The sequence below is a fragment of the Hylobates moloch genome, unplaced genomic scaffold, assembly GCF_009828535.3.
Source record: "Hylobates moloch isolate HMO894 unplaced genomic scaffold, HMol_V3 SCAFFOLD_9, whole genome shotgun sequence".
Lineage (NCBI taxonomy): Eukaryota > Metazoa > Chordata > Mammalia > Primates > Hylobatidae > Hylobates > Hylobates moloch.
In genome coordinates, this window is record NW_026652284.1 from 81,060,241 (window position 1) to 81,085,901 (window position 25,661).

The 25,661-nt window shown below is 42.0% G+C and overlaps 1 protein-coding gene across 1 annotated transcript; it reads right to left on the reverse strand.

Moving 5' to 3' along the window:
- Positions 1 to 2,766: 2,766 nt before the first annotated feature.
- PABPC1 (poly(A) binding protein cytoplasmic 1) lies at positions 2,767 to 20,716 on the reverse strand. Its single transcript, XM_058444078.1, has 16 exons — positions 20,311 to 20,716; positions 19,977 to 20,205; positions 16,721 to 16,914; positions 16,411 to 16,526; positions 14,125 to 14,264; positions 11,739 to 11,833; positions 11,311 to 11,448; positions 11,018 to 11,113; positions 8,074 to 8,346; positions 7,748 to 7,838; positions 6,525 to 6,635; positions 6,289 to 6,443; positions 5,223 to 5,307; positions 4,565 to 4,695; positions 3,939 to 4,032; positions 2,767 to 3,006 (listed from the first exon to the last, which is right to left on the reverse strand). Exons 2-15 carry the CDS (start codon positions 20,167 to 20,169, stop codon positions 3,940 to 3,942), a joined length of 1,911 nt encoding a protein of 636 aa, XP_058300061.1. The 5' UTR covers positions 20,170 to 20,205; positions 20,311 to 20,716; the 3' UTR covers positions 2,767 to 3,006; position 3,939.
- Positions 20,717 to 25,661: the final 4,945 nt, after the last annotated feature.

Genomic DNA, 25,661 nt, shown 5'->3' on the forward strand with positions numbered 1-25,661 from the left:
ACAGTCAGTTTTTTTACTCATAGCAGTTATGTTCTGTGAAATCACCATGGGCCGGGCGCTGTGGCTCACGCCTGTAATCCCAACACTTTGGGAGGCTGAGGAGGGTGATCACCTGAGGTCAGGAGTTTGAGACCAGCCAGGCCAACATGGTGAAACTCTCTCTACTAAAAATGCAAAAATTAGCCAGGCGTGGTGGTGCACGCCTTTAATCCCAGCTACTTGGGAGACTGAGGCACGAAAATTGTTTGAACCCGGGAGGCAGAGGCTGCAGTGAGCCGATGTCGTGCCACTGCACTCCAGCCCGGGCCAACAAGAGCAAGACTGTCTCAAAAAAAAAAAAAAAAAAAAAAAGAAATCACCATGAAGACTGAATTATTAAATACAGGTTGAGTATCCCTAATCCAAAAAGCTCCAAAACCCAAAACTTTTGAGTGCTGACACGACACAAGTGGAAAATTCCACACCTGATCTCATGTGATGGGTCAGTCAAAACTTAGTTTCATGCACAAATTTACTGAAAATACTGTATAAAATTACATTCAGGCTGTAACATGTATGAAATAAATTGTTTAGACTTCAGTCCCATCCAAGATCTCATTCTGTATATGTAAATGTTCCAAAATTCCAAGCGTTTCTGAAAAGGGATCATCAACCTGTATTGACAGGGTTAGGTTCCTGCAAGCCTGTGACATTTCCAGCAATTAATACATGACCTTGTTTTATGTGTTTGTTAAGATACCTTATTCAACATAAATGCTGAATTCATATAACTCATGTCACCCATACCTGAAAAAAAGCCTCCCTAACATCCATTTTCTCCAAAAGGCTCATCTCTTCCTTCTTCTGCTAAGGAACACCAGGTAACACTTCTGCACTATGCTTGGGGGCCATTTTAAACAGCAAAATCCACCCACAAAAGGCACAAAAATGTCAAGAACATAGCACTCAAGAGACCATGAAAGAGATACTCGTCTGGGAAGTGTGATATCAGGTGACGCAAACTTTTTGTTGCTCTGCACACGTCCATGAAAGCAGCATGCACGTTGATTTGGGGGTTACAAATAAATTTTAGTGAGTAGGCAAATTTGTAAACACAGAATCTGCAAATGAGAATCAACTGTGTTTCCTTAATTCCTGCAAGAATCCAAATGTCTACTCCCCAGATCTGTTGGCTCCAGCCACTTAAAAGTTTGCTATAACTGAAAAAGCAGATATTTCAGAAACAGATGAATGTGACTTATCTTCGAATCTCACAACAAATACTGACTTCCAATCAGCTACCTAACATATAAAGCTATGAACCCAATCTGGCACCAGATTTTGGTGTGTGAACTAGTGTGTGAACTTTATAGATTTGACTTCAAGCGTCTCAAAATAGCCAGCTCTTTTAAAGCCTCAAAATTTGAACCATTTTGTATTACAATGTTGAAGAAATACGGTGTTTCTCTGCCTTCTTAACACAGTGAAGAAAATCTTTCAAAAAAAAAATTGTAATGAACCATCAGCCCCTGAGAGGGTATGTCTGTTGTGAGGCAAAATACAAAATGATCAGGAGGATCCCCACTGGACGCACCGTTCTATGCTAAAGGGTAGGAGGGTGGAGTTTGTATTATCTTGAGTTTCAAAACAAGAAGCCAAAGTGAAAAGCATTCTAGGTACAGAAGCATCACTAGGCTTCATCAGCAGGGAGGGCTGCCACTGTCACAAGCTAGGGTTTTGTTTAGATTTATTTAATCCCAAAGGTTTATTTAGCATGGAATGAGATAACCACACGTTTAACTTAGAAAGCTAACTCTAGCAGTAGTCCACAGAGAGTGATTGGTTAGAAATTAAAACTAAGAAGTGTAAATTGCCTGGGTTATCAGTTTTATGCAGATACCCTATACCCCAGGCTAGATCTTCTAAATCCATCCTCCTAAAAGAAACCCACATCTTCACCTTTAACAAGTACTTTGGGTATTACACCAAAATTAAGCCACAATCATGAACGACCAAATTAAAGACGTTACAAGAATAAGGTTTAAAACTAATCATAACTTTTAACACTCTAATACTAAAATCATACCAAAGCCTATCTTATCTACATCCTCTTCAAGAGTAGCTATCATTGTTTTATATCATGTAAGAGTTTAAGCTAATAATCTGGTAGCCTAGAAACCTCAATATAATCATAAACTGGCAGGCCAGGCATGGTGGCTTATGCAGGAGGACCCCTTGAGCCCAGGAATTCGAGACCAGCCTGGACAAAATAGGGAGACCCCACCTCTACCCGCAAAAACAACCCATAAACTGGCTAATCTTCAAAAGTTGATGGGTGTCAGTCTTGTACATGAAATACTAAGATCATGTAACAAATACAGATTGTTTCAATAATCCGTACGGAAACCTTAACTCATAAAATGCACTACAGGAATTGTCTTGCGCCTTTTACATAAAACCAGACCCCTTGAACTTAACAGTACATTTTTCATGAAAGATTCTTATGTTGGCTCAGCACCATTAAGATATTACCTATTTATGCATGGCAATTATAAAGACTTTGAAAAAAAGCAAAACCGTGCACTGTTTAAGGAATTTTTATTAAAGCAAGAATTTTATAATCCAAATTACGTTTCCTTGCCCAGTTATCAATTCTGTTACTTAAAACAGAACTGACATTTTGAGCTATTCCACAGTAAGGAATTACAAAATTAAAGAAAGGAATGCTTTAAATTTTTGTACTTTGCTGAAAATTCTTTTTCCCAGGGTCTATAAAACATTAATCTGTTTTTATATTTTACTATTTTTTTGTTTTTTTTTTTGTTTTTAAATCAATAAGTAATCTAGGACTAGCATTATGTTTGCTAGACCTGGCATTTGCTCGGTACATAAGGTTCAAAGTTTCCTTTCCTTTTTTTATTTATTTTATATTTTGCAATGTTTTTTTTCCATAATATTTAAGTTTTTCGATGTTTAGATATTTTTCTTCGGTGAAGCACAAGTTTCTTTTCGTGGTCCCTGATCAATCTGTAAATGTTAAAAAAACAAATTAAGACCAGGACTATCACTTGTCAGTAGCAAATTAAAGCCCTTAGCCAAATTCAATGTGGCTGCCTGTTTTTATGTATAGTTTTATTGGAACACAGCCATACCTGTTCATTTGTATACATACTATCTATGGTTTTCTTGACATGGTAACATTGGAACAAGATAATTTCAGAGATAACATGGTCCTCAAAGCCCAAAATATTTCCTATCTGGCCCTTTACAAAAAAGACTTGCCAATCCCTGGTCCTGATCCTGGCTGCACTACTCAATTTCTTTCTTGGGAGTAATGAAAGACAGTAGTAGAGACCCAAGGGCACCACCCAAAAAGGAACGGTGTAAAGCCAACCTGTGACTGGTCATTTAATATATACATTACTATACAAAATCTGGCAGGATGCAGTGGCTCACGCCTGTAATTTCAAGACTTTGGGAGGCCAGGGTGGGTGGATTACTTGAGATCAGAAGTTCCAGACCAGCCTGGCCAACATGGCAAAACCCTGAGTCTAGTAAAAATAAAAAAATTAGCTGGGCACGGTATGGGCCTGTAATCCCAGCTGCTTGGGAGGCTGAGGCAGGAGAATTGCTTGAACCTGGGAGGCAGAGGTTGCAGTGAGCCGAGATTGCGTCACTGCACTCCAGCCTGGGCGACAGAGTGAAACTCCATCTCAAAAAAAAAAAAAAAAAAAAAAACCCCACCTGAAAGTCCTGGGATTTTAAAAATCCAACAGTTAAAGGGTAAAATTCCTTTAATTCCTCTATAGTTAGTTCTACTTTTCCTTGAAAAATTAGCAATACATTTAAATGAACTGTAAAATGATCTTTTGCTATGTACATTTCAAAATAGGCTCAACAAACTTTATAAAAGATGAAGAAAACAAGCTTAAAACAACAAACCAGAGGGGAAAGCTCACTTTAAACGGTTGGAACACCAGTGGCACTGTTAACTGCTTTCTGGGCAGCCTCTTTAGCTTGGTGGGCTTGTAGTACAGCTACAGCTTCATCAACCTAAAAAAGGGGAAAACAGATAAATTGGTTCAGGAAAGGAATGGAAATAAGAGTTTCATATTGGTAACATACCAATTCCCAACAAAGATTGTTTCTTCCCTCAGATGAAAGTATAAATTATTACATTAAACAACTATATCCATTCAATTTTGAGTGGATCACCACTATTCTAGAATTATGAATCGCTCCCCTGCACTTCTCTCTTTCCTTGTCCTCCCCACGCTCGAAAAATATTTCTCTTTCTCCACTAGAGAAAGCAGCAGCAGTTGAGAGTATGGCTGTTGGAGCTGACGGGATTTGAAGCCAGGTTCTGCCACTTAAGAGCTGTGTGAGCATTTGGCAAATTATTCAGCCTGTTTCAGTTTACCTATCTATAAAATGGGGATAAATAGCGCCACAGGTTATTATGCAGACTTTACAACTGTACATGGCTTATATATAACACGCTGTAAGTGTTCTGTACAATTAAATCCCCATAAAAAGCCATGTAATAACTCTGTAAGAGGCAACTTGGTAAATAAATTTAAATCACCTTAGAACGGAGTGACTCTGGAGACTCGAGCATATGAAGAAGTTCTGAATTATCAATCTCCAACAACATGCCAGTGATTTTACCAGCAAGAGTAGGGTGCATGGCTTGAATAAGAGGAAACAGCCGTTCACCTAGGAACAGAAACATTCAAAAACTCCCTTCAATAAAAAAAGTTTTTAACTGCATTGAATTACCACATTAAACTGGGGTTTAAGAACCATACTTCTGTCTCACGTATATAATAACCCATAATCCACAATTTCATTATGTCTTCATGGGAAGACAGAGTAAAATCTGCCACAAGCCAATTAACTCTTGATATTATCGGCTTGCCAATTAAGCAATGTTACCATTAGGTTGTTAAATCGGTGTTCAGGCAAAGTCACAAGTTTTCTTCTCATTTGCTTCAAATTCCTTCTCTCAAAAATGTAGTGAGGGCCCATGGTGAGTAATGCCCTACTACCCTATTACTAACAATACATTTTCTTATTGGCTTTCCAGTGGTTTTAATTAGGCAGACCAACTGTGCTATCATAATCATTCATGCCAATTCAGACCAATTCCACTGCCCTAGCTGTCAGTTGATTGACCTGGTGCCTAAGTGATTCCTGTATTTTCTAGTCTCTCTGAACTGGCAAGGTGGGACAGAAGTACTCACCCAACATTTGCTTTTGCTCTTGAGGAGGGGCAGATGCCAACATGGAAGCAGTCAAAGGTTCCTGACCTTGTACATGAACAGCAGGCTAGACAGAAAATGAGAACTCTTAAGTTTAAAGCACAGAAAAAAATGGCAAATACAAATAGTCATCACTGGACATCTGCTGAAGTGGTAGACTTCCACTGAAACATGAGGTGGAGAAGTTGAGTGAGCGAATTTAGAAAGAGGCCAAAGTAATTATTATATACTATACATCACAGATACTTTTTTTTTTTTTTTAAAGATGGAGTCTCACTTTCTCGCCCAGGCTGGAGTGCAATGGCGCAATCTTGGCTCACTGCAACCTCCGCCTCCCGGATTCAAGCAACTTTCCTGCCTCAGCCTCCCCAGTAGCTGGGATTACAGGCATGTGCCACCACGCCTGGCTAATCTTTATATTTTTAGAGCTGGGGTTTCACCCTGTTGACCAGGCTGGTCTCAAACTCCTGACCTCAAGTGATCCACCTGCCTTGGCCTCCTAAAGTGCTGGGATTACATACAGGTGTGAGCCACCACGCCCGGCCCATAGCTACTTATAATAGTTGTTTTAGACCAGGCGTGGTGATTTAGGATGTGAATTTCTCGCTGCTTGTCCAATTCCTAAAGCATAGGACATTTTACGTACTATCATATTAGCAGGATGTTCCAGATAGGCTAAGCTCTCAAGAATCTATCATGCAGCTGTCTTCACATTTTTTCTTTTGAGACAGAGTCTTGCTGTCACCCAGCAGGGATTACAGCTTGCTGCAGCCTCAAACTCCTGGGCTCGAGCAATCCTCCTGCCTCAGCCTTCCTAGTAGCTAGGACTACAGGCGTACGCCACCACACCCAGCTAGTTTTCTTTGTGGAGACAGGGTCCTGCTATGTTGCCCAGGCTGGTCCCAAACTCCTGGTCTCAAGCAATCTGCCTGCCTCAGCCTCCCAAAGTGCTGGGGTTATAGGTGTGAGCCACTGTGCCCAGCTGTCTTCACATCTTTGATTTCACCCAAGAAATGTGATTTTTATTAAGAAATCATTAAATCCATACCTGTTGCATTGTAACTTGTGGCTGTGCATTAAGATGTTGCTGAGGATTGCGAACTCCTGCAGCATATTTATACTGTGGAACGGTGCGGACAGCAGGAGTAGCTGCAGCAGCTGCAGCTGCAGGACGTGGACCCATTGTCTGTGTTGATGTGTTAGCTAAAAAATAAGAACATTTTTTATTTTTATCTTGCTCTTTCAAATTGGTGATCAATTTTTAAAGGAAGGATTAAGACTCACCAACACGCTGTGTTGACATGACTCGTGGAACCTGTGAAGAAGCTGGTCTCATAGTACTAAATGGTGGTCTAGGAGCAGCTGGGCGGATAGCACCGGGCATATTTTGGAATGCTGCATTTTAAAGATGTGAATATATATTAAACTGGGAAAATTTACTGAGTGAAAAATGTTTATGCTGTTTTCTTCGATCTGAGGTTTGCATAAACGACTAAAAAGTGACAAAACTTTTTAAAGCTGAGTCTTACACCAGCTATTTTCCCAGACTCAGAGCATCAGTAAGTAAAAACATTAATTCACACAAGGACGAGTACTTATAAATATACCTGAAACATAATCATGATAAAATTCTAAGCGCTCCCAGCCTGGCCAACAAGGCAAAATCCTGTCTCTAAAAACATTTTAAAAAATTAGCTGGGCGTGGTGGCCTGTGCCTGTAGTCCCAGCTACTCGGGAGGTTGAGGCAGGAGGATCACTTGAACCTGGGAGGTGAAAGCTGCAGTAAGCCAAGATCATGCCACTGCACTCCAGACTGGAAGAAAGAGTGAGACTCTGTCTAAAAAAATAAACTCTAAGTGTTCTTGGAATATAACGTACTGTTCCACAGGACAAGACTTAAAATACCACGACTCTGATTCTCATACATGATTAAATGGAACGAGACCTTTAAAACTGTGGCCTGACAAAATATGAAATTGACTGGGTGCCATGGCTCACGCCTGTAATCTCAACACTTTAGGAGGCTGGGGTGGGCAGATGACCTGAGATCAGGAGCTCGAGACGAGCCTGGCCAACGTGGTGAAACCCTGTCTCTACTAATAATGCGTAAGTTAGCTGGGCGTGGTGGCGGTCACCTGTAATCCCAGCTACTCCAGAGGCTAAGGCAGGGAGAATCGCTTGAACCTGGGAGGTGGAGGTTGCAGTGAGCCGAAACTGAGCCACTGCACTCCAGCCTGGGGCAACAGAGTGAGACTCTGTCTCAAAAATAAATAAATAAATAAAAAATGAAGAGCTGTACCTATTCCCAAAACTTTTATAAAGAGAAATCAAACCACTGTAGACATTACTATCTTAGCACTGTTTTTAAATGCTATAAAAATGAACATCCATAACCACAAATTATGTGAAATGCAATAGTTAACCTAACATTGACATAGAAGAGCTGATTTACCCAATGTTTATTTTTCACTCAATCCCCAACCTTAATTAAAAGAAAAAAGACTTACGATGAGGTCTGGCACCCTGAGCAGTCCAGCGAGGACTTGGTCTTAGTTGAGCAATTTGGCTAGGAGGATAGTATGCAGCACGGTTCTGAGTCTGCAGGGAAAAAAAGCACATGAGTTTATCAGCTGAAGAAAAAAAGCAAATAATGCAATAAATTATATGTACTTTCTCAAAACATTTACCAGGCCTTCACACTCAAGCATTTTTTCCAACTTAATCATAATTCACCTTTCTTATGTTTCACATTTGGGGGGCAAGGGGCACAAAAAACACTAGAAATGACCAAATACGAAAACCTTCACGGTTCTGGTTGCCTCCTAAAACCTACCTGTGGGATAGCTGCCATGAAGTAACCTGAAGGAGGTGCTGGCTGGTAGGGGTTGATTACAGGGTTGGGCACAGCTCGTACACTTGCCATTCTCTGCATATACTGGTTAGTGAGGTGAGCCTGGCGCTCTTCTTTTCGCTGAGCTAAAGCTACATACAATGGCTTTGTGGCCACAATTCTACCGTTCATTTCTGTAACTGCTTTAGTGGCTTCTTCTGGGGAGGAGAAACATACAAAACCAAACCCTTTGCTGCGACCACCCTCCATCATAACCTATTAAGAGAAAAAAAAAAGTTAACGTAATGGTAGAATGAGGAGCAAAAAAAGAGCATTACAATTTAGACAATTATAAATCACTGAATCAAATAACCAAACCCTGTTAATGCTTAATCATCTTGTATTCACCCATTGAGTTCACAATTTTTCCTTAATACCCAAGTATTAAGGGCAAACTACACATATGCATTACCCTAGCCAAGCCAGAGAATTGACAGAAGTGAAGGCCGCACAGAAACTTTCAAAGATTTTAGATACTGAATTTGATTGGATTTTCAATATTGAAATTGAATTATCTAAATAAATACATCCCAGGCCTACTAAATTGACTTTTGGGCACCACTGGAAGCATTTCCCAATTAAATTTTGACTATTCTAACAATTCAAGCTGACAAGATGCTTTACTATGCCTTTGAGAAAAAAGTAGTTGAATCTTACAATACCCACATCTTAAAATAAAAGTTTTCACATTCAAGAGCAGAGGATCCATAAATATTACGGTATAAAGAACACTCAAGAGGAAGGTTCTTCTAAAATTGATTGCAAAGACCTTTCAAATGAGCAATGAAGACTTGCAAAGAACCACTCGCTAGGCCAGCAATATATATAAGCATGCTATAAAACTAAATTAACAGTATGCGAGTGGCATAGCAACAAACGTTAATAAAACAGAGTCCAGAAATATATCCAAGCAATTATGGGAATTGTGTTAAAGTTAACATTTTAAAGTACTGGGGAAAAAGGACTTTGGGCTACTCAATACATGATACAATGGGACAAATGAAAAAATGTAGAACTACTCTTAATTCACATTACATTGAAAAATCTTAAATGCCAGGTAGATTCTGAATCTGAACATAAAATGTAGAAATAGAGAGAAAACCTTTCTAAGATCACTCACACACACACACACACACACACACACACACACACACACAGAGTGAGGTCTATAAAGTGGAAAATCTGAAGAAAATATTTCCAATATAAAACAAATGTTTGGCCAGGCACGGTGGCTCACGCCTGTAATCCTAGCACTTTGGGAGGCCGAGGCAGGTGGATCACCTGAAGTCAGGAGTTCGAGTCCAGCCTGGCCAACATGGCGAAACCCCGTCTTTACTAAAAATACAAAAATTAGCCGAGCGTGGTGGCAGGTGCATATAATCCCAGCTACTCGGAAAGCTGAGACAGGAAAACTGCTTGAACCCAGGGGGTGGAAGTTGCGGTGAACTGAGATCGTGCCACTTCATCTCAAAAAAATAATAAAACAAATGTTCCCTCAATCAATAAAAAGACAGACAACCAGCCGGGCATGGTGGCTCACGCCTGTAATCCCAACACTTTAGGAGGTCACCTGAGGCCAGGAGTTGAAGACCAGCTTGGCCAACATGGTGAAACCCCATCTCTACTAAAAACACCAAAAATTAGCTGGGCGTAGTGGCACACGCCTGTAATCCCAGCTACTCGGGAGGCTGAGGCAGGAGAATCGCTTGAAACCAGGAGGTGGAGGCTGCAGTGAGCCGAGAATGCACCACCGCACTCCAGCCCAGGCGACAGTGAGACTCGTCTTTAAAAAAGACGACAAAAAACAACAACAACAACAAAAACCCTCCTAAGTTTAAGAATTTGTGTTGCACTGCATTAGAAGCATTCTTGGGCCGCATGTGGCCGACAAGCAGCGGGTTGGACAAGCTTGGCTTAAGCCCAGGAAAGGCTGAGGCTGCAATGAGCTGTGATTGTGCCATGCCCCTGCACTCCAACTTGGGCAACATAGTGAGACCCTATCTCAAGAAACAGAAAAACATGCATGCTTCATACATTCAAAATATGCTGATGCACAACACTCAATTTAAACAACATCCAGGGAACACACTGAAGACAAAAACATTCAGGAATAAATTCTATCATAACTCCAATACTCTTACGCAAAAAGCATAATCTGAAACACAAGACAACCACGGCACTTCCATCTTACTTGTATTCAACCACCTTTCCCCTAACATTTCCTCACTCTCACAGAAGCTTCCTCGGGCTTGCCAGGAAAAGCTGACTAGAAAGATCAGCCACAGTGTCATAACAGTTCAGTTGAGTTGTAATTTTTTCTATGCACTCTTCCCTAACCCCAGCAAAATTACGTATGCACAAAACTTTGTATATAGAGGGACTCTTGGCCCACGGACACTAGACAAAAACATCTAGAAGAGAACTTCTTAAATCAAGATTACAGAATTTGTACTAGACTACTACTGCTGTGTTTCTTAATCTCTGATTTCAAATAAAAGAAAATATGATCTCTATTCTTACTGCTAGGGGGCAGGGGAAGGAACTGGGGCTTGACTACCCAGAATGAATTGCAGAAATGAATAAACAGATCAGAACTATAGTAACAATTCATAAGTCTCTAATAAATTGCTTGCTTTAGCAAAATGACTAGTTGTTGGAATAGTGCATATCATGTGAGGGTATCAGTCTTCCTTAGCAGAGTTCAGAGCTTGCCATTTATAAGTTAACCATTAGGCTACGACAAGTACTTCAAATGTGAATTTAAGTTTTAGAAGTAACGAAGCAAACACCTCTCTAGTGGCTGTAATTAATACAAAATTTATATACATGTATCTACAGGTATGAATTTTTACCAGACCTCAAATAAATGCACCATATGTTTTCTTACCTTTGCACTAGTGATTGTACCAAATGGAGAAAACTCTTTCCGGAGACGTTCATCATCAATACCATCATCAAGATTTTTCACATAAAGATTAACACCCTAAAAAGAAGAAAACAAAACTATAGAAAAAGAAAACCATGGTGGTACGGTACCTAAGTACATCTCCTATTATTTTATCCCATGTTTCTTCTCCCATTCCCCTCTCAAATCCTCCAGTTACCTGGAAGTAACTGAAATCAACGTAAAATAGGGTTCCTCATCCCTGTCTTATTTTGCTTGTTCAATTAAAAATGAACCTGGTATCTGGTGATCCTATCTTGCTTCATCTGTTCAAATTTGCGCTTAAGTTCCGTCTGCCGTTCCACCTTTTTCTGAGCTCGACCAACATAAATTTGTTTTCCATTGAGCTCCTTTCCGTTCATCTCATCCACAGCCTTCCCAAAAAAAAAAAAAAAAAAAATCACAAAACTTTCAACTTACAGTTCATTTCCTTAACAGTTAAGACGAATTTGTTAAGTCACAAAAGCTAAAGACAAACCCATCCCAAAATCTCAAGGTTTTGGGACAATATAGGTTACCAATTTATACTCTCAAAGCTAATGCATAAAATGCAAATAACCCAAAATATAAGAACATGTTAGATAGCTATTAGTATGCAAAGACTTCAACACAAGAGCAACTCAAATTTGTACCCCCGTCTTCCTGCTGAATACAGACCACTTACTTTCTGTGCATCTTCATGCCTTTCAAAGCTTACAAATCCAAATCCTTTGGATTTTCCACTTTCATCAGTCATTACTTTCACACTTAAGGCAGGCCCTAAAAAATTTAAAATAAATCAAAGATATTCCATACAACATTCACGTTATACATTTCAAATTTCAACATACAAAGCCATGAAAAAGATGAAAAGCCATGGAAAAAATTTCAGAACTCCATAACTTGACTCCTCCCTCCCAGCCTTCTATGCCCCAGGTAGGTATATTTTTCCATTGAAAGACCCTTTATTATTAAGAAGGTAAATACCTTCCCTCCCCTAAAGGATTCCTCCTTCCATTTAAGGAGGTATACTTTAAACGGCTGTAAAAAGTTTTATTCTCAGCTCTAGCACAAAACAGAGTTGCATTTTTTACCCAATAATTTGATTTTTTCCCTTTTCTGTAGAGACAGTATCTCATTCCATTGCCCAGGCTGGAGTGTAGTAGCACAATGAATAAGCTCACTTTAACTCAACTCCCGGGCTCAAATGATCCTCCTGCCTCAATTTACCAAGTAGCTGGGACTACTGGCCCACATACCACCATGCCTGGCTAATTTATTTTTTTGTAGAGATAAGGTCTTGCTATGTTGCCTGGGCTAGTCTCAAACTTGTGGCTTCAAGTATCTTCCCTCCTTGACCTTCCCAAGCACTAGGGTTACAGGCATGAGCCACTGTGCCAGACCAATTTGATTTTCTTTGTATCAATTAAGAAACAAGTGTTTATTAAGCCTTGGCCTACCCGACTTTCAATAGGAGTGGAAGGAATACATGGTTGGACTCTTTGGTAAGACATAGGTGATACAGGAATTTGAAAGACAGGAAAAAAAAATTTTTTTTTAAAGACACAGGTGAATTACCTGGAGGAGGAAGCATTTTATTTCTGAAGACATGTTTTCCCCTAACTCCCTCTAAAGTAGGAGAGACAGGTAACTGAGGCGGGTGGTATCTCAGGCAAGTGGGGCAGAAAAGGTTAAAAATCACATTTGATTACAGAAATTTAGAAGATGTATGGGCCAAGGCAGATTTTATTCTGAATGTGCCTCTCTCCTGAGGCTGAAGTCAAGAAAATATGACATATTCGTGGTCAACTTACGCAGCATTACTCATAGGGTAGGTAGTTAACATCAACTTTTACAAATAGCTTCTAATTAAAAGATATTAAGAAGCATGACAGTTGAAATACATAAAAGGCAGTAGTAGCTAAAGACAATTTAGGGGTTGAGATGTAAACATGACGTCACTTTCTACATTTTATGTTATCTATCTTTGTGTAAAATGGTACTTTTTTGCTCTAGTGGAGGGCTCGATGTGACATGCTAGCATAGCAGTAAAGTACTAGATTTCCTGGACAGGCACAGTGGCTCACACCTGTAATCCCAGCACTTTGGGAGGCCAAGGTGGCTGGATCACTTGAGGTCAGGAGTTGGAGACCAGCCTGGCCATCAGGATGAAACCCCGTCTCTACTAAAAATACAAAAATTAGCTGGGCATGGTGGCGCACACCTGTAATCCCAGCTACTCAAGGTGGAGACAGGAGAACTGCTTGAACCTGGGAGGCGGAGGCTGCAGTGAGCTGAGATCACGCGACTGCACTCCAGCCCAGGTGACAGAGTCACAAAAAAAAAAAGTATTAGATTTCCTAATTCTTTACTATTTGACATACTAAAAAAAGCAAGCCACCTCTAAGTTCAACACAAAATGCAAAGGGCGGGGTCAAGCAAATCATCTGCACATGAACACTTAAAAGTTATTTTATCTGTTACACCCCTACCTAAACTAAGGCTGGTTTGTGCTTCATCAATTTCAAGTTTTATGAAGTTATTTTTAAATGCAGGAAATAAGTACTTTAAATCCCAAGGAATCACTGGAAAATCTGAATTTTTGGCTTCATCGCTGAAAGTCATTGTTTTAAACTGCTCAAACATGATGTTACTTAGACTGACCAGCTTTATTGTCCTATGAGACTGCATTCCACTGTAGGCTGTGCCAAATATATGCTTCTGATGACATGGGATCTCTAATTACACACACACACACACACACACACACACACATCTCCAGCCTCTTAATGTAGTGAAATATTTTAAAATCTGTTCTAATTACTCAGTCATACCTTACTGTGCTAATCTAATGCTATTAACCTTTAACCTGGATAGAATTCTATTTATTTGAATTACACTACTCTGTAGTGTAATAGATGGCCAGCAGCTTAATTCAAATAACCACAAATATTTTAAAGTACCATGTAAGTCTAATTTTATTGACTTTTTTAGTATAAAGTAATAGCTAAAGTTAACATAGAGCACTAATTCAGAACTTTGTGTGTAAAAATTTAATTAAGACACATTACCAAACTTGCCAAAGAGATCCTTAAGGCGCTCATCATCCATGTCTTCTCCAAAATTCTTGATGTAAACATTAGTGAATTCTTTTGCCCTGGCTCCAAGTTCAGCTTCTCGTTCTTTACGAGACTTAAATCGTCCAACAAATCTAGTTAAGATATACAAGGAATATAACATTAGATTCTATTTTATAAAGTTCAGATTAAGTAAGCCTGATGGTTGGTTTTGTTATTGTTACTGGGAATATTCAGAATCTCTAATAAAAAGCACACTACAAAATAGAAATAGGGCTATAATTTAAGATATGACACCACGAAATATATGAATAAACCTCTAACTACAATCACAAAAAAAAAAAAAACCTTCTTTTAATACACACTTCTCTCTTCTCTAGCTAACCTAGGGTTAAAGGGATCACTCCCATCAATACAAATGAGTGGAAGTGCATGTGTACCATGCCAATAAAAAGACCTCTATCAAATTAAAAAGCTTTCATCATCATTTCAAAGTGGCCCTTGCACTTTCTTTGCCATCTCCTAGAATAAAAATTTAAACTTCCCAATCCTGTACTCTAACACACAACAGCCTGACATAACTGCAGCATTTTCAACAAAACGACACCGAAACTTAATTTTTCCTGCATATAACAGTAGTAATTCAGAACAAGGATCACTGGGCTAGGCAGTGGCTCACACCTGTAATCCCAGCACTTTGGGAGGCCGAGGTGGGATGATCACTGGAGGCCAGGAATTCGAGTTCAGCCTGGCCAACATGGTGAAACTGTCTCTATTAAAAGTACAAAAATTAGTTGGGTGTGGTGGTGTACACCTGTAATCCCAGCTACTTGGGAGTCCGAAGCACGAGAATCGCTAGAACCCGGGAGGCAGAGGTTGCAGTGAGTGGAGACTGTACCACTGCACTCCAGCCTGGGCAAGAGAGCAAGACCATGTCTCAAAAATATAGAAATAAAAAGAACAACGATCACTGAAGAAAAAAAGGTAGCACATGTGTCATAGCATATTATAATACACAGCAAAGCAGAAGGAAAAATCATCTTCCATAATCTCCCCCAGTCATCTAAATTTCCTTATCTCTAACCTAGCTTTAGAATAAAAAGTAAAATAAAAGTAATTTCCTTATCTCTCCACCAAATATCGTTGGTCTTCACTATGCTATTAGTTTCATAAATGTTCTCAAAGGGAGCGTATTTCATTGTGAGCATCACTTTCTGCTTTGTAAATAATGCTGCAACTTTTTTGAGAGACAAGGTCTTGCTATTTTGCCCTGGCTGGAGTGTAATAGCTGTTCACAGGCACAATCACAACACACTACAGCCTTGCCTCAGCTTCCCAGTGGCTGGGAATAAAGACACACTGCAGTAAAGCTGAAACTTTATGAAAAGACACTTTGTGTATTTTTTCTTAGGACAGCTACAAATTTCCAAAAGAGTTATATCACTTTTACTCAAAACAGCAATATATCATTCTTTTCTGGATCCTGCCAGTGTTGGGCTTGCTTTTTTTTCCTCCTAAAGCACTGGTAACAGGCATTTGTGAGTATTAACTTTTTTTTTTTTTTTAAAGACAGTTTCAATCTTGTCGCCCAGACTGGAGTGCAATGGCGCAATCTCGGTTAACTGCAACCTCCGCCTCCCGGGTTTAAGTGATTCTAGGATTACAGGCATGCGCCACTACGCCCAGCTAATTTTGTATTTTTAGTAGAGATGGGGTTTCTCCATGTTGGTCAGGCTGGTCTCAAACTCCCAACCTCAGGTGATCCGTCCGCCTCGGCCTCACAAAGTGCTGGGATTACAGGCATGAGCCACCGCGCCCGGCCTTGTGAGTAATGTTTGTCTCTCATTTTACAGTACATAAAAGCAAATTATTTTGAGTTTCCTCACCTATAAAATGAGTTAATTTAACCAGTACCTCAAGAATTATGAATATTAGGTTTGTCTGAATTACTGATTTTTCACTAATGCACTCATTTTGAAAAAGCTTCATATTTCTGTTTACTTCTGTCTTCCTTTTGGCATGAATGTTAATTATATTAAACCTGTTATTTGTATGCTACACTTATTGTGTAGAAAATCCAATTGTAAAAATCAAGATTAGCTTATTTTCACTCGAGTACAACTACATGAACTTTTCTTGTTATTCATCTTTAAAATGTTTTTATTCTTTTATCTTATGTGTATCTAACTTCTCCCTGACAAATACTAACTTTAAACAAATGGATTTGGAATTATTAAAAATAAGATTCAAAATATGAGTAGCTAGATATTTATAACTTACACTTTGCGATCATTTAGGAGCATTCCATTCATTTTTTCAATAGCTCTTTCAGCTGCTTCCTGCGTCTCAAAGTGTACAAATCCATAGCCCTTGGAACCATTTTCATCACAAACCACCTACGGAAAAACATATACCCATTTTTATTTGCTATCGATTTAACATTTGTTCAGTGCTGAGAGACAATCTGTTAGCCATCTAACCTGGATATTTGTGAAATAAAGATATCCATTACAGCACAGTTCCTATTTCAAGCACTAAACTAAAAGTAGCTCAACAATGTAAACATGTGTATCGGACATTTTTGGCTTACCTTACATGAAAGGATGTTACCAAAAGCAGAAAATGTATCATACAGTGCTTTATTATCAATGGATTTGTCCAGATTTTTAATGAATATGTTGCCTACTCCACTTTTGCGAAGTGATGGATCACGCTGAGACCACATGATGCGTACTGGTTTGCCCTTTATAACATCAAAATTCATGGTGTCCAAAGCACGCTCCGCTGCAGGAAAGACATTTTCAGAGTCAATATTACTTCAAAATTTTTGCTGGCTACTCAAGATTATATAAACTATGGTGAGTGGAGTGGGTGGACACATGGTCTCACAGTTGAACGCTTCCTCTTTAAGCTTCAAGATGGCTAGACCTTTCAAGTATCACACACTAGTGTGGGACCTAAGTTGTACAAAGCAAAGACAAATACCAGAAGCTCCCGAAATTTCTCACATATAAAAGGATGCCATATTGTTAATAACTAATGAATTCTTGAAGCATTTCTTGCCTTAATTGCCATTAAATCTAAAAACACTTTTTTTCCCTAGTTAACAAAATCCAAATTCCTTCACATACAATCTGTTTAATGAGCAGTATAAAAGACATTACGCAATAGATTTATCTACCAGCTGGAAGTAGTTTATAGATTTAAACATTTTAACTTCTTCCCAACTACTTGCTAAAATTGGTCATTTCATTGCTAGTAACTATTACATGAAAACTAGTCCATTTCCTAAAAAAATGAAAGTTTCTGAATTATTGGGGGGAGGGAGGGTTTCAGTGATTCATGGCACAACTTCCATTTAAGAAAATGAAAGGCTAGACCAAGATTTGAATCATGCTTTCAAAAGCTAATGTGAAGTTAGACATACTCGGTTTCATAATCACAGAATTTTAAAAACACCAGGTTTGCAATATTCAGAAATCACTATTAACGCTTTCTTGACACATAAAATCAATTTCACTTTAGATCGTTGATTTTCTTAACAACTGATTTAGTTATTTCTGAATAGTACTAGAAAATCGCAAAATCTACAATTAATTTCAGGGTCTATAAAGGATTAAATTATGTATACCTGTACCATTAAAGGCTCTAAATGAAATAACACATCCTTAAATAAAGACTAGTCCCCGAAGAGAGGAAAAATGGTCCCTTTTAAGCCCTGAAACAATTTCTACAAATTCCATGCCAATGTAAATTTAAAGTTATTGACAGGACGAATTTTCCGGCCACCTCTTTTTTATAAATGAAAGTTCCAGTTTCTAGAATATAGTGATAATCAGCTGTTAGCTCATTATCAATTGACCACACCTACTCAGCTTCCCTAGTTTTTTTTTTTTTTAGCTGACTTTGCTTGAGCTATTTTTCAATGAGTCACCTCTTCCTATGAAATTGAAAACTGGTCACTTTCAGAAGCTATTCTGCCTATCAATGTAGCAATAAGTTTTAAAAAAATAAGAACAAGAAATCCACTGAAGTAATTAATTGGATAGTAAATTGTACATATAGAAACTAGACAAATGGAAAACTGCCATATTCTTTTCAGTAGTTAGGGTACTGGTCTACTGGTACAGACTGATAATATATACTGTACACTGTAACCACGGCAACCTTAAGTTCAACTCTTCGAATCCCAAGAAATGTAAAAATTGTTTTTTGGATTTAAAAACGTTAAGCTGAGAAAGAGTAACACTTTCAAGTTATCATTTTATGGTCTCTAGAATTCATTCCCATGTTTTCTCTACCAACTCTTAGGTTGTGATAACCTGCCCCAAAATCTACCCCCATCTGACATGCATTGATACACGCTGCCTGAAGTTGACAAGAACTGTTATGAAGTGACATGTGGAGTTACTGCTTACAGAGCAAAAGGGCAGGAAACCTGCAGTGCAGTTTTACAACTTCTGGCTTTGTGTCACTCAATATTCTGCTTCCAAAATCAGTATCAACTTTACACAGTGAAGAGCTGATCAGTAACCTAAGTTCTACTGAATGAATGTTAATAGGAGCTTAAATTCCACCCTTAAGGCCTTTTCTAATAAAAATGAATTCTTCATATTTCGATTATTTGACACGTATTCAAGTGGCCAGCCTGTAGGGGGAAAAAAGGCAAAATTGGGCCGTAAAATAGAATTAAGCTGACTTCTCAAAGCCAATTGATCTGAAGACAAATCCCAGCAACTCAACAGACCACAGATACTATGTGTTTACAAAACTGTGTAACTGTTAACTGTTTAGCTTCAAAATAAAAGCACAAAGTTAGCTGCATTTCCCCCCATAAATTTCAAGCTCAATTTAATCTCCGTTATTTTGTACTCATTTCCCAAGATTTACAGGTATCATGCGCCACTTTTAAAAATAAAAGAGAAACTTGAATTTCCTGCATGCTACAGACTAAGACTGGTCACATTTTATAGCCAAAATTGACTATTTTATAAAGAAAAGCCCCTCAAAATGACAGGAACTATTTCAGAAGGTAACAATATACTCGAAAACCACCAGTATTGTGAATCTAAAACAAAATTTGACTAAAAATAGTTTAAGTTGCCTGAGAAAACTGGCCTTCAAAGTGGTCGGCTCCCACATCCCCTCCTCCCACTCTGCCCTTTTAATGTTAGAGAAATGCTTGATCTAGGGAAAACCCCAAATGCACGTCTCCGGTAAATCCCATTTCTAGATCCATCAGTCACTGATGAGTTCTGGGGAGTGGACTCACAAGCCTGAGGACCACCACCACACCACACATCGCCACAGAAACTTTATCCTAAGGCCTGGTGGCTCCCCCAGGCGACTGGGCCAGGAGCAGGAGCAGGCCTCGGGCCTGCGAGGTTACAGGGTTCAACACGTGGTATTTTTCGAGCACAGAACTGCACTTCCTCCCCAGGCTGGGGCGCCGGCAGGAGCTCCGAGTGCTGGGAGCGCCTCCACCTCTTACCCACTAAAGGAGCTCAGCGCTCAACGCCCCAGAATCGCGGGGTCACTGGCGGGAGCGCCGCAGAGGAACCGAATCTCACCCACCCTCCCGGCGCGTCATCACCCTAAAGTTTGAGAGCGTCTAGGCCGAGAAAATGGTCGCAAAGGAGGAAGTAGCCGGGCGTGCGACTGCCGGCAGCGCGGGTCCCTGCCGGCTCGGGAAACGCGGCTCCGGGGCCCCGGCGCCTTCCCGCCGGCCGTCGCGGGGTGACATGCCCTCCCGCCCCCCGCCCCGGGCCCGCCGGCCTACCCCGCCCGCCGCCGCCGCCCGAGCCTCATGGCCGCCCGCCCGGCCGATCGCGGAGCCCGGCGCTCACCGTCCGCCGGCTGCTGGAAGTTCACATACGCGTAGCCCAAGGAGCGGCGGGTGATCATGTCCCTGCAGACCCGGATGGAGAGGATGGGCCCGGCCGGGCTGAACTTCTCGTAGAGCATCGCCTCGGTCACGTCGGGGTGGAGGTCCCCCACGTAGAGCGAGGCCATGGGGTAGCTGGGGGCGCTGGGGTTCATCTCGGCACGGCTGCCCGCGGGGCCACAGGCCGCGACCTTTCCGTGAGAGGAGAGCGAGTGCCGGGGATGGGGGCCGGAGCCGGGGGGAGGGGAGCGGGAGCAAGCGCAGAGGGACAAAAATCAACCGGAATTGAAAACTACTCAACGGCCGCAGAACGGAGTCGATCCACTGCCGCTGGCTGCCGGCTGCCGGCGGGGAGCAAGGGTGGCGGTGTCGGGTCCGGGCAGCGGGAAGGCCTCGGTCTCTTGGTTCCTTCTTGGAGCTGCTGCGGGGCCGCGGGCGGGCAGGTCGGTCTCGGCTGCTTCACCGGGTTATTTTATAAAAGAGGAAGAAAAAAATAAAAGTCTCCGGCGGGGGAGACGCGGATTTTTTGTAAATTTTTTTGGGGTTTTTTAAAAGATTTTTTTAGATTTTTTTTGGATTTTTTAATAATAAATGTGTGTTCCGAGCCCGGAGCACACACTCCGCACTCTCAGCACTAACCGCCGGGGAGAAGGGGAAGCACCGCCTCCTGCACCCTCTACTTATACCCCGCGCCGCACTCGCCCCGCCCCCGCGCGTCTGACGCCAGGGCCCTACGCGAGCGTCAGCGCCGGAGTAGGAGGAGACGCGGAGGCCAGGGGGAGGAGGGAAAAGAAAACAGGCGGAAAGAGCAGAGAGGAAGGGAGAGGTGGCGGCGTCGGAGGCTGCGGTGTGGGGGTGGGGCTGGGGCGAAGGGGCGGAGCTTTTGCGCAGGCGCCGCGGCCGGGGAAGCTGAGCTTGCGCTGGGTCGCGTCCGTGGGGGTGGGGAGGGCGGCTCGTGGGCGGTCCTCGGGGGGGGGGGTGTTGGCTGAGGTGGCCCCGCCTTCCGCCCCGCCCGCCCCCGCCTCCACCAGGAGGAGCGTTAACCCGTCACCGCGGCGGTGGGCGGTGCAAGGGGCTTCCGGGTTCCTCCGCGCTAACCACCCCCCACGTGCGCGGCCGCCTGTGGCTTCTTCCCGCCGCGGCCAGCCCGGCTCCTCTAGCCCCAGCTCCGAGGGACGCCGGGCACGGGTGAGCGGGCGTAGTCCCCTCTGGGCCCGGTTTCCGAAACGTGCGTAGATGGAGCCGGGGTGGCTCCCTGCTCGCTCCTACCCGAACCGCACTACGAGTCCCAGCGGGCACCGCCGCCACGCGCGTCGGCCGCAGCAGCGGTGCCTGCTGGGAGCTGGAGTCCCCAACGGCCGCGGCGCTCTCTGACCCCAGCTGGCTGCGCGGGTCCTGGCCGCCCGCTCCGGGACCCCCAACCGTCCTGCGCGCTGGACCCCGGCACCGCTGGAGCTCCCGGCGGGGGGTTGGGGGGCAGGGAGAGAGAAGGGAGGGCCCCTCGGGTTCCTCGTCCTCTTCTTTTCCAGCCCGACCCTCCTCCGTGTCTTCACTGGACGTTGTCGTTGGTCAAAGTGGCTTTAATTTGGGATAGCTGTGTTGGGGTCTTTGATCACTCCTTACCTTAAGGTGCTAGGCTGCAGTCACTGATTTGTGCTGCTTCTGCCAGACGTTTCTTGGCGGTAGAAACCGGGAGTGGAGAAAAGTGAATGTTTTTCCTGAAAGTACGGTTTGTCACAATCACTACTATGTGGCACCACAGCCCTGCAACCAGACAAAATTAGGAATAGTCTAAAACAACGTCCTTATAAATAACTAAAACAATTCTGCACATTAGTAGTGGGTTTTAATAGGAATGCTAAATTTAACGAATTGATAGTAATAAAAACCGGCTCTAGGAATAACATTAAATCAACATACAAATTCCACTCGAAAGTAGTAAAGTGCTTTTACAGTTTTTAAAGCACTCGCGTAAACATACTATCATTTGTTCCTGAGAGCAATCTTGTGTGGGAGGTGGAGCAAGTAGTAATAATTTTATTTTACTATTAAGGAAACAGTCTCAAAGAAGTTAAATGATTGCCCAATTTATTCCTTAATTCAATAAACTTTAATGGATGCCAACTGTATTGCTAGGTGTGGAATTAAGTACTTTATATCTGTTCTCATTTAATTAGAATTTAAACCAGTGGAATCCCACATAAATACTATTTTGTTCCTATTAGAAAGAGGATAAAATGTGACCGGGCGCGGTGGCTCACTCCTGTAATTCCAGCACTTTGGGAGGCTGAGGCACGCTGATCACTTGAGGTCAGGAGTTCGAGACCAGCCTGGCCAACATGGTGAAACCCCAGCTCTACTAAAAATACAAAAAGTAGCCGAGCGCGGTGGCTCACGCCTGTAATCCCAGCACTTTGGGAAGCCGAGGGGGGCGGATCACGAGGTCAAGAGATCGAGACCATCCTGGCCAACATGGTGAAAAACCCTGTCTCTAGTAAAAATACAAAAATTAGCTGGGCGTGGTGGCGCGCGCCTATAGTCCCAGCTACTTGGGAGCCTGAGGCAGGAGAATCGCTTGAACCCGGGAGGCGGAGGTTGCAGTGAGCCAGGATCGTGTCACTGCACTCCAGTCTGGTGACAGAGCGAGACTCAAAATAAATAAATAAATAAATAATAAACAGTTGTTAGGCTTCTAGGGCAGCTTGACAGGCAGGGATGCCCTGGATGGTAAGTGGAAGCATTCTCATCACTAGAAAAGGACATTAGTGCTTTGTAGGTGAATACATAGTTTGGGAAGGGAGCCAGTCATCAGGACGTCTATGCAGCTGTGGCTCTTACACTTAGTAGATGTCATTGTCATATTTTATGGAGGTACAGTTGAGTATGTGCAAGGGAAAGTAGAAGCAAAGTCCATCCCTGAGGAAACGGAGCTGCTATTTAATAGAATAGGAGAGAGAGTCAGCCCAGGAGGAAACAGGAGTGGGATCTGGCACTGAAACCAAGAACCTGTTCCCTTGATCCATCAATCACCTCTCTTTATTTCCAGCCAGCTCCTTTCGCTCAGATCAGAAACTGGTCAATTCAGATCAAAAAGAAAACAAACCAATCTTCTCTTGATGACATATTCCTCTCTCATTCACTTTTTTTCATAGCCAAGCTTTTCATTTCTACTTTATCTCTCCTTAGTTCCTCAACACTACCGTATGACTTTCAGCTCCACTCAAATTGCCCCATCAACAGTTGCCAATGATCTCTGTTCTATTTGACAAATCCAATGGACTTTCTTCAGGTCCATTTTACTGGACATCTGCAGAGTCTGACACTGTTTTCCTCCCTCTCTTTTGTCACACACTCTCTTGGTATCTGGGCTACAGTCTCCTGGTTCTGCCTCTCAGACTCTTCCTCCTCCCGCCGAGTAACCATTCCCTGACCACCAGGTAGGATTGGGCACCCCTCCTTCGGTTTTTCCCCTGCCCCCCGCCAACCCTGCCACTACATTTACTACGTTATATCAAAATAGTCTGTTTATGAGCGATCTCCCGAAATAAGTTGTAAGCTCCAAAAGAGGGCTTATGTCATGTTTATCTGCATCCCAACCATCTACCGTGAAGCCTGGCACACTGAGGGTGTATTTTTTCTTTTTAAACCTAACTTCAGGGAGAGGGCCAGCTAGCTAGGCCTTGTAGACTGACCATATAGGATGAGGGTTAGTTGGGAGGTCTCAACCTGATGGTCACATGAGCACCTAGGGCCGTGTTCACCTCCAGACTGCTTGGCCTGCTGCAGCATGTTACCTCTCAGCTCCACAAGCTGTTTCGGGGAGCGCTTCCTGACATGCTGGTTGGGCTCTCATTTCTAGTGCTGGAAGTAGTGGACTTTTAGTACCCCAAATCAGGCAAGCAGGGACAAGCAAGGACTCCTGGACAACAGGAGTTTCTGGACCTTCAAAGCTGAGGACGCTGTGCAGTGGTAATGCCACTAATGTTCTGAGACCACCTTTTTGGTGTTAGCAGTCTGATTGCTTGTGATAGAGGTAATTAAGGCTACGAATAAAAGGCAGAAGATGAAATATTTGTTGATTCCTTTTGCCTTTTTGATTCACTACTCTCATTTTTCTCTCCTATCATTTTTTTTGTCTTAAAAAATGTGCTGTCTATGTTTATCTGGCTTGCCTGTGTTTTATCTAATTTTAGATTGCAAGCTGTGGGACAGAATAATGTCTTTATATGTGCAGCGTCTCACTGTGGGTGCCTAAGAATATCTAATGACATTAAAGTCATTCAATTAACCTGTTTTTATTTAATGAGTAAACTGTAAAGTTCTCCAGAGAGCTTATTCACTTGAACTTCACTAGCAATTTATAAGTAATTTTCAGGTTATGTCCAGGATACATTCAGAATATATCCAGGATAATTTATAGTATCTTGCGTAATGTAAGATAAAGTTGCCTGGCCTTGTAACATCTTTAGGTAATATACAGAGATATATTTGAAATGGATAATAAGTGTATTCATTGAGAGCAGATCCCTCTCAATTGAAGGGGTATACTTTCTGTAAATCCTTGAAATAGAAAAAATATTATATGATGTCTGTGATAAAATCAAAACTATGCAATGTTTCAGAAGATGAGCTTCCCACTTAATTGGTTTGCTGGGTTGGTGAGGAACATAACACCTACTCAGATTTGCAAATTGTCATGCCCATGATCAGAGGAATTCCTATAATGAGACTCACTTAGAGTTTATGTTTTCTTCCATATGCATTACATATTTTTCTCATACCAACTAAGAATGAAAAAAGGAATTTATATGAGTTTGAAATGGGGTCCTGTTTCTAGATTGTGTGTCAGATGTCGTAACCTGACATTAGTTCTGAGAAAATGGCGAGCAATCAGACTCTAACATCAAAGAGGGGATCTCAGAACATTAGTGGGATCACTGCCATACGGCGTCCTCGGCTTTGGAGGTCCAGAAACTCCTGTTGTCCAGAAGTCCTTGCTGATGCCTGCTTGCCTGACTTTGGGTACCAAAAGTCCACTACTTCCAAGCTCAGCACTAGAAATGAGAATCCAGCCAGCGTGTCAGGAAACGCTCCCTGAAAGAGCTCCTGGAGTTTAGAGGTAACATGCTGCGGCAGGATCAAGGGTCATAAGGTCGAGGGTCATAAACACAGACTCATAAACACAGAAACAATATTGGGAAAAAAATGTAGTTAGTGATTTTGTTGTGGAAGAGAATAAGAGAAATCTCAAAATACTAAGGTTTCTTACAAGATGCTTTTCTAATGGCATAGCCATCTATGTTAAATCAGTGTAGTTGTTATAATGATTGTTCAATATAACAGGGATACTACGGCCGGGCACGATGGCTCACGCCTGTAATCCCAGCACTGGGGAGGCCGAGATTGGCAGATAACAAGGTCAGGAGTTCGAGACCAGACTGGCCAACATGGTGAAACCCTGTCTCTACTAAAAATACAAAAATTAGCTGGGTGTGGTGGTGGGTGCTTGTAATCCCAGCTACTTGGGAGGCTGAGGCATGAGAATCACTTGAACCCAGAAGGTGGAGATTGCAGTGAGCCAAGATCGCACCACTGCGCTCCAGCCTGGGACAGAGCAAGACTCCGTCTCAAAACAAAAACAAAAACA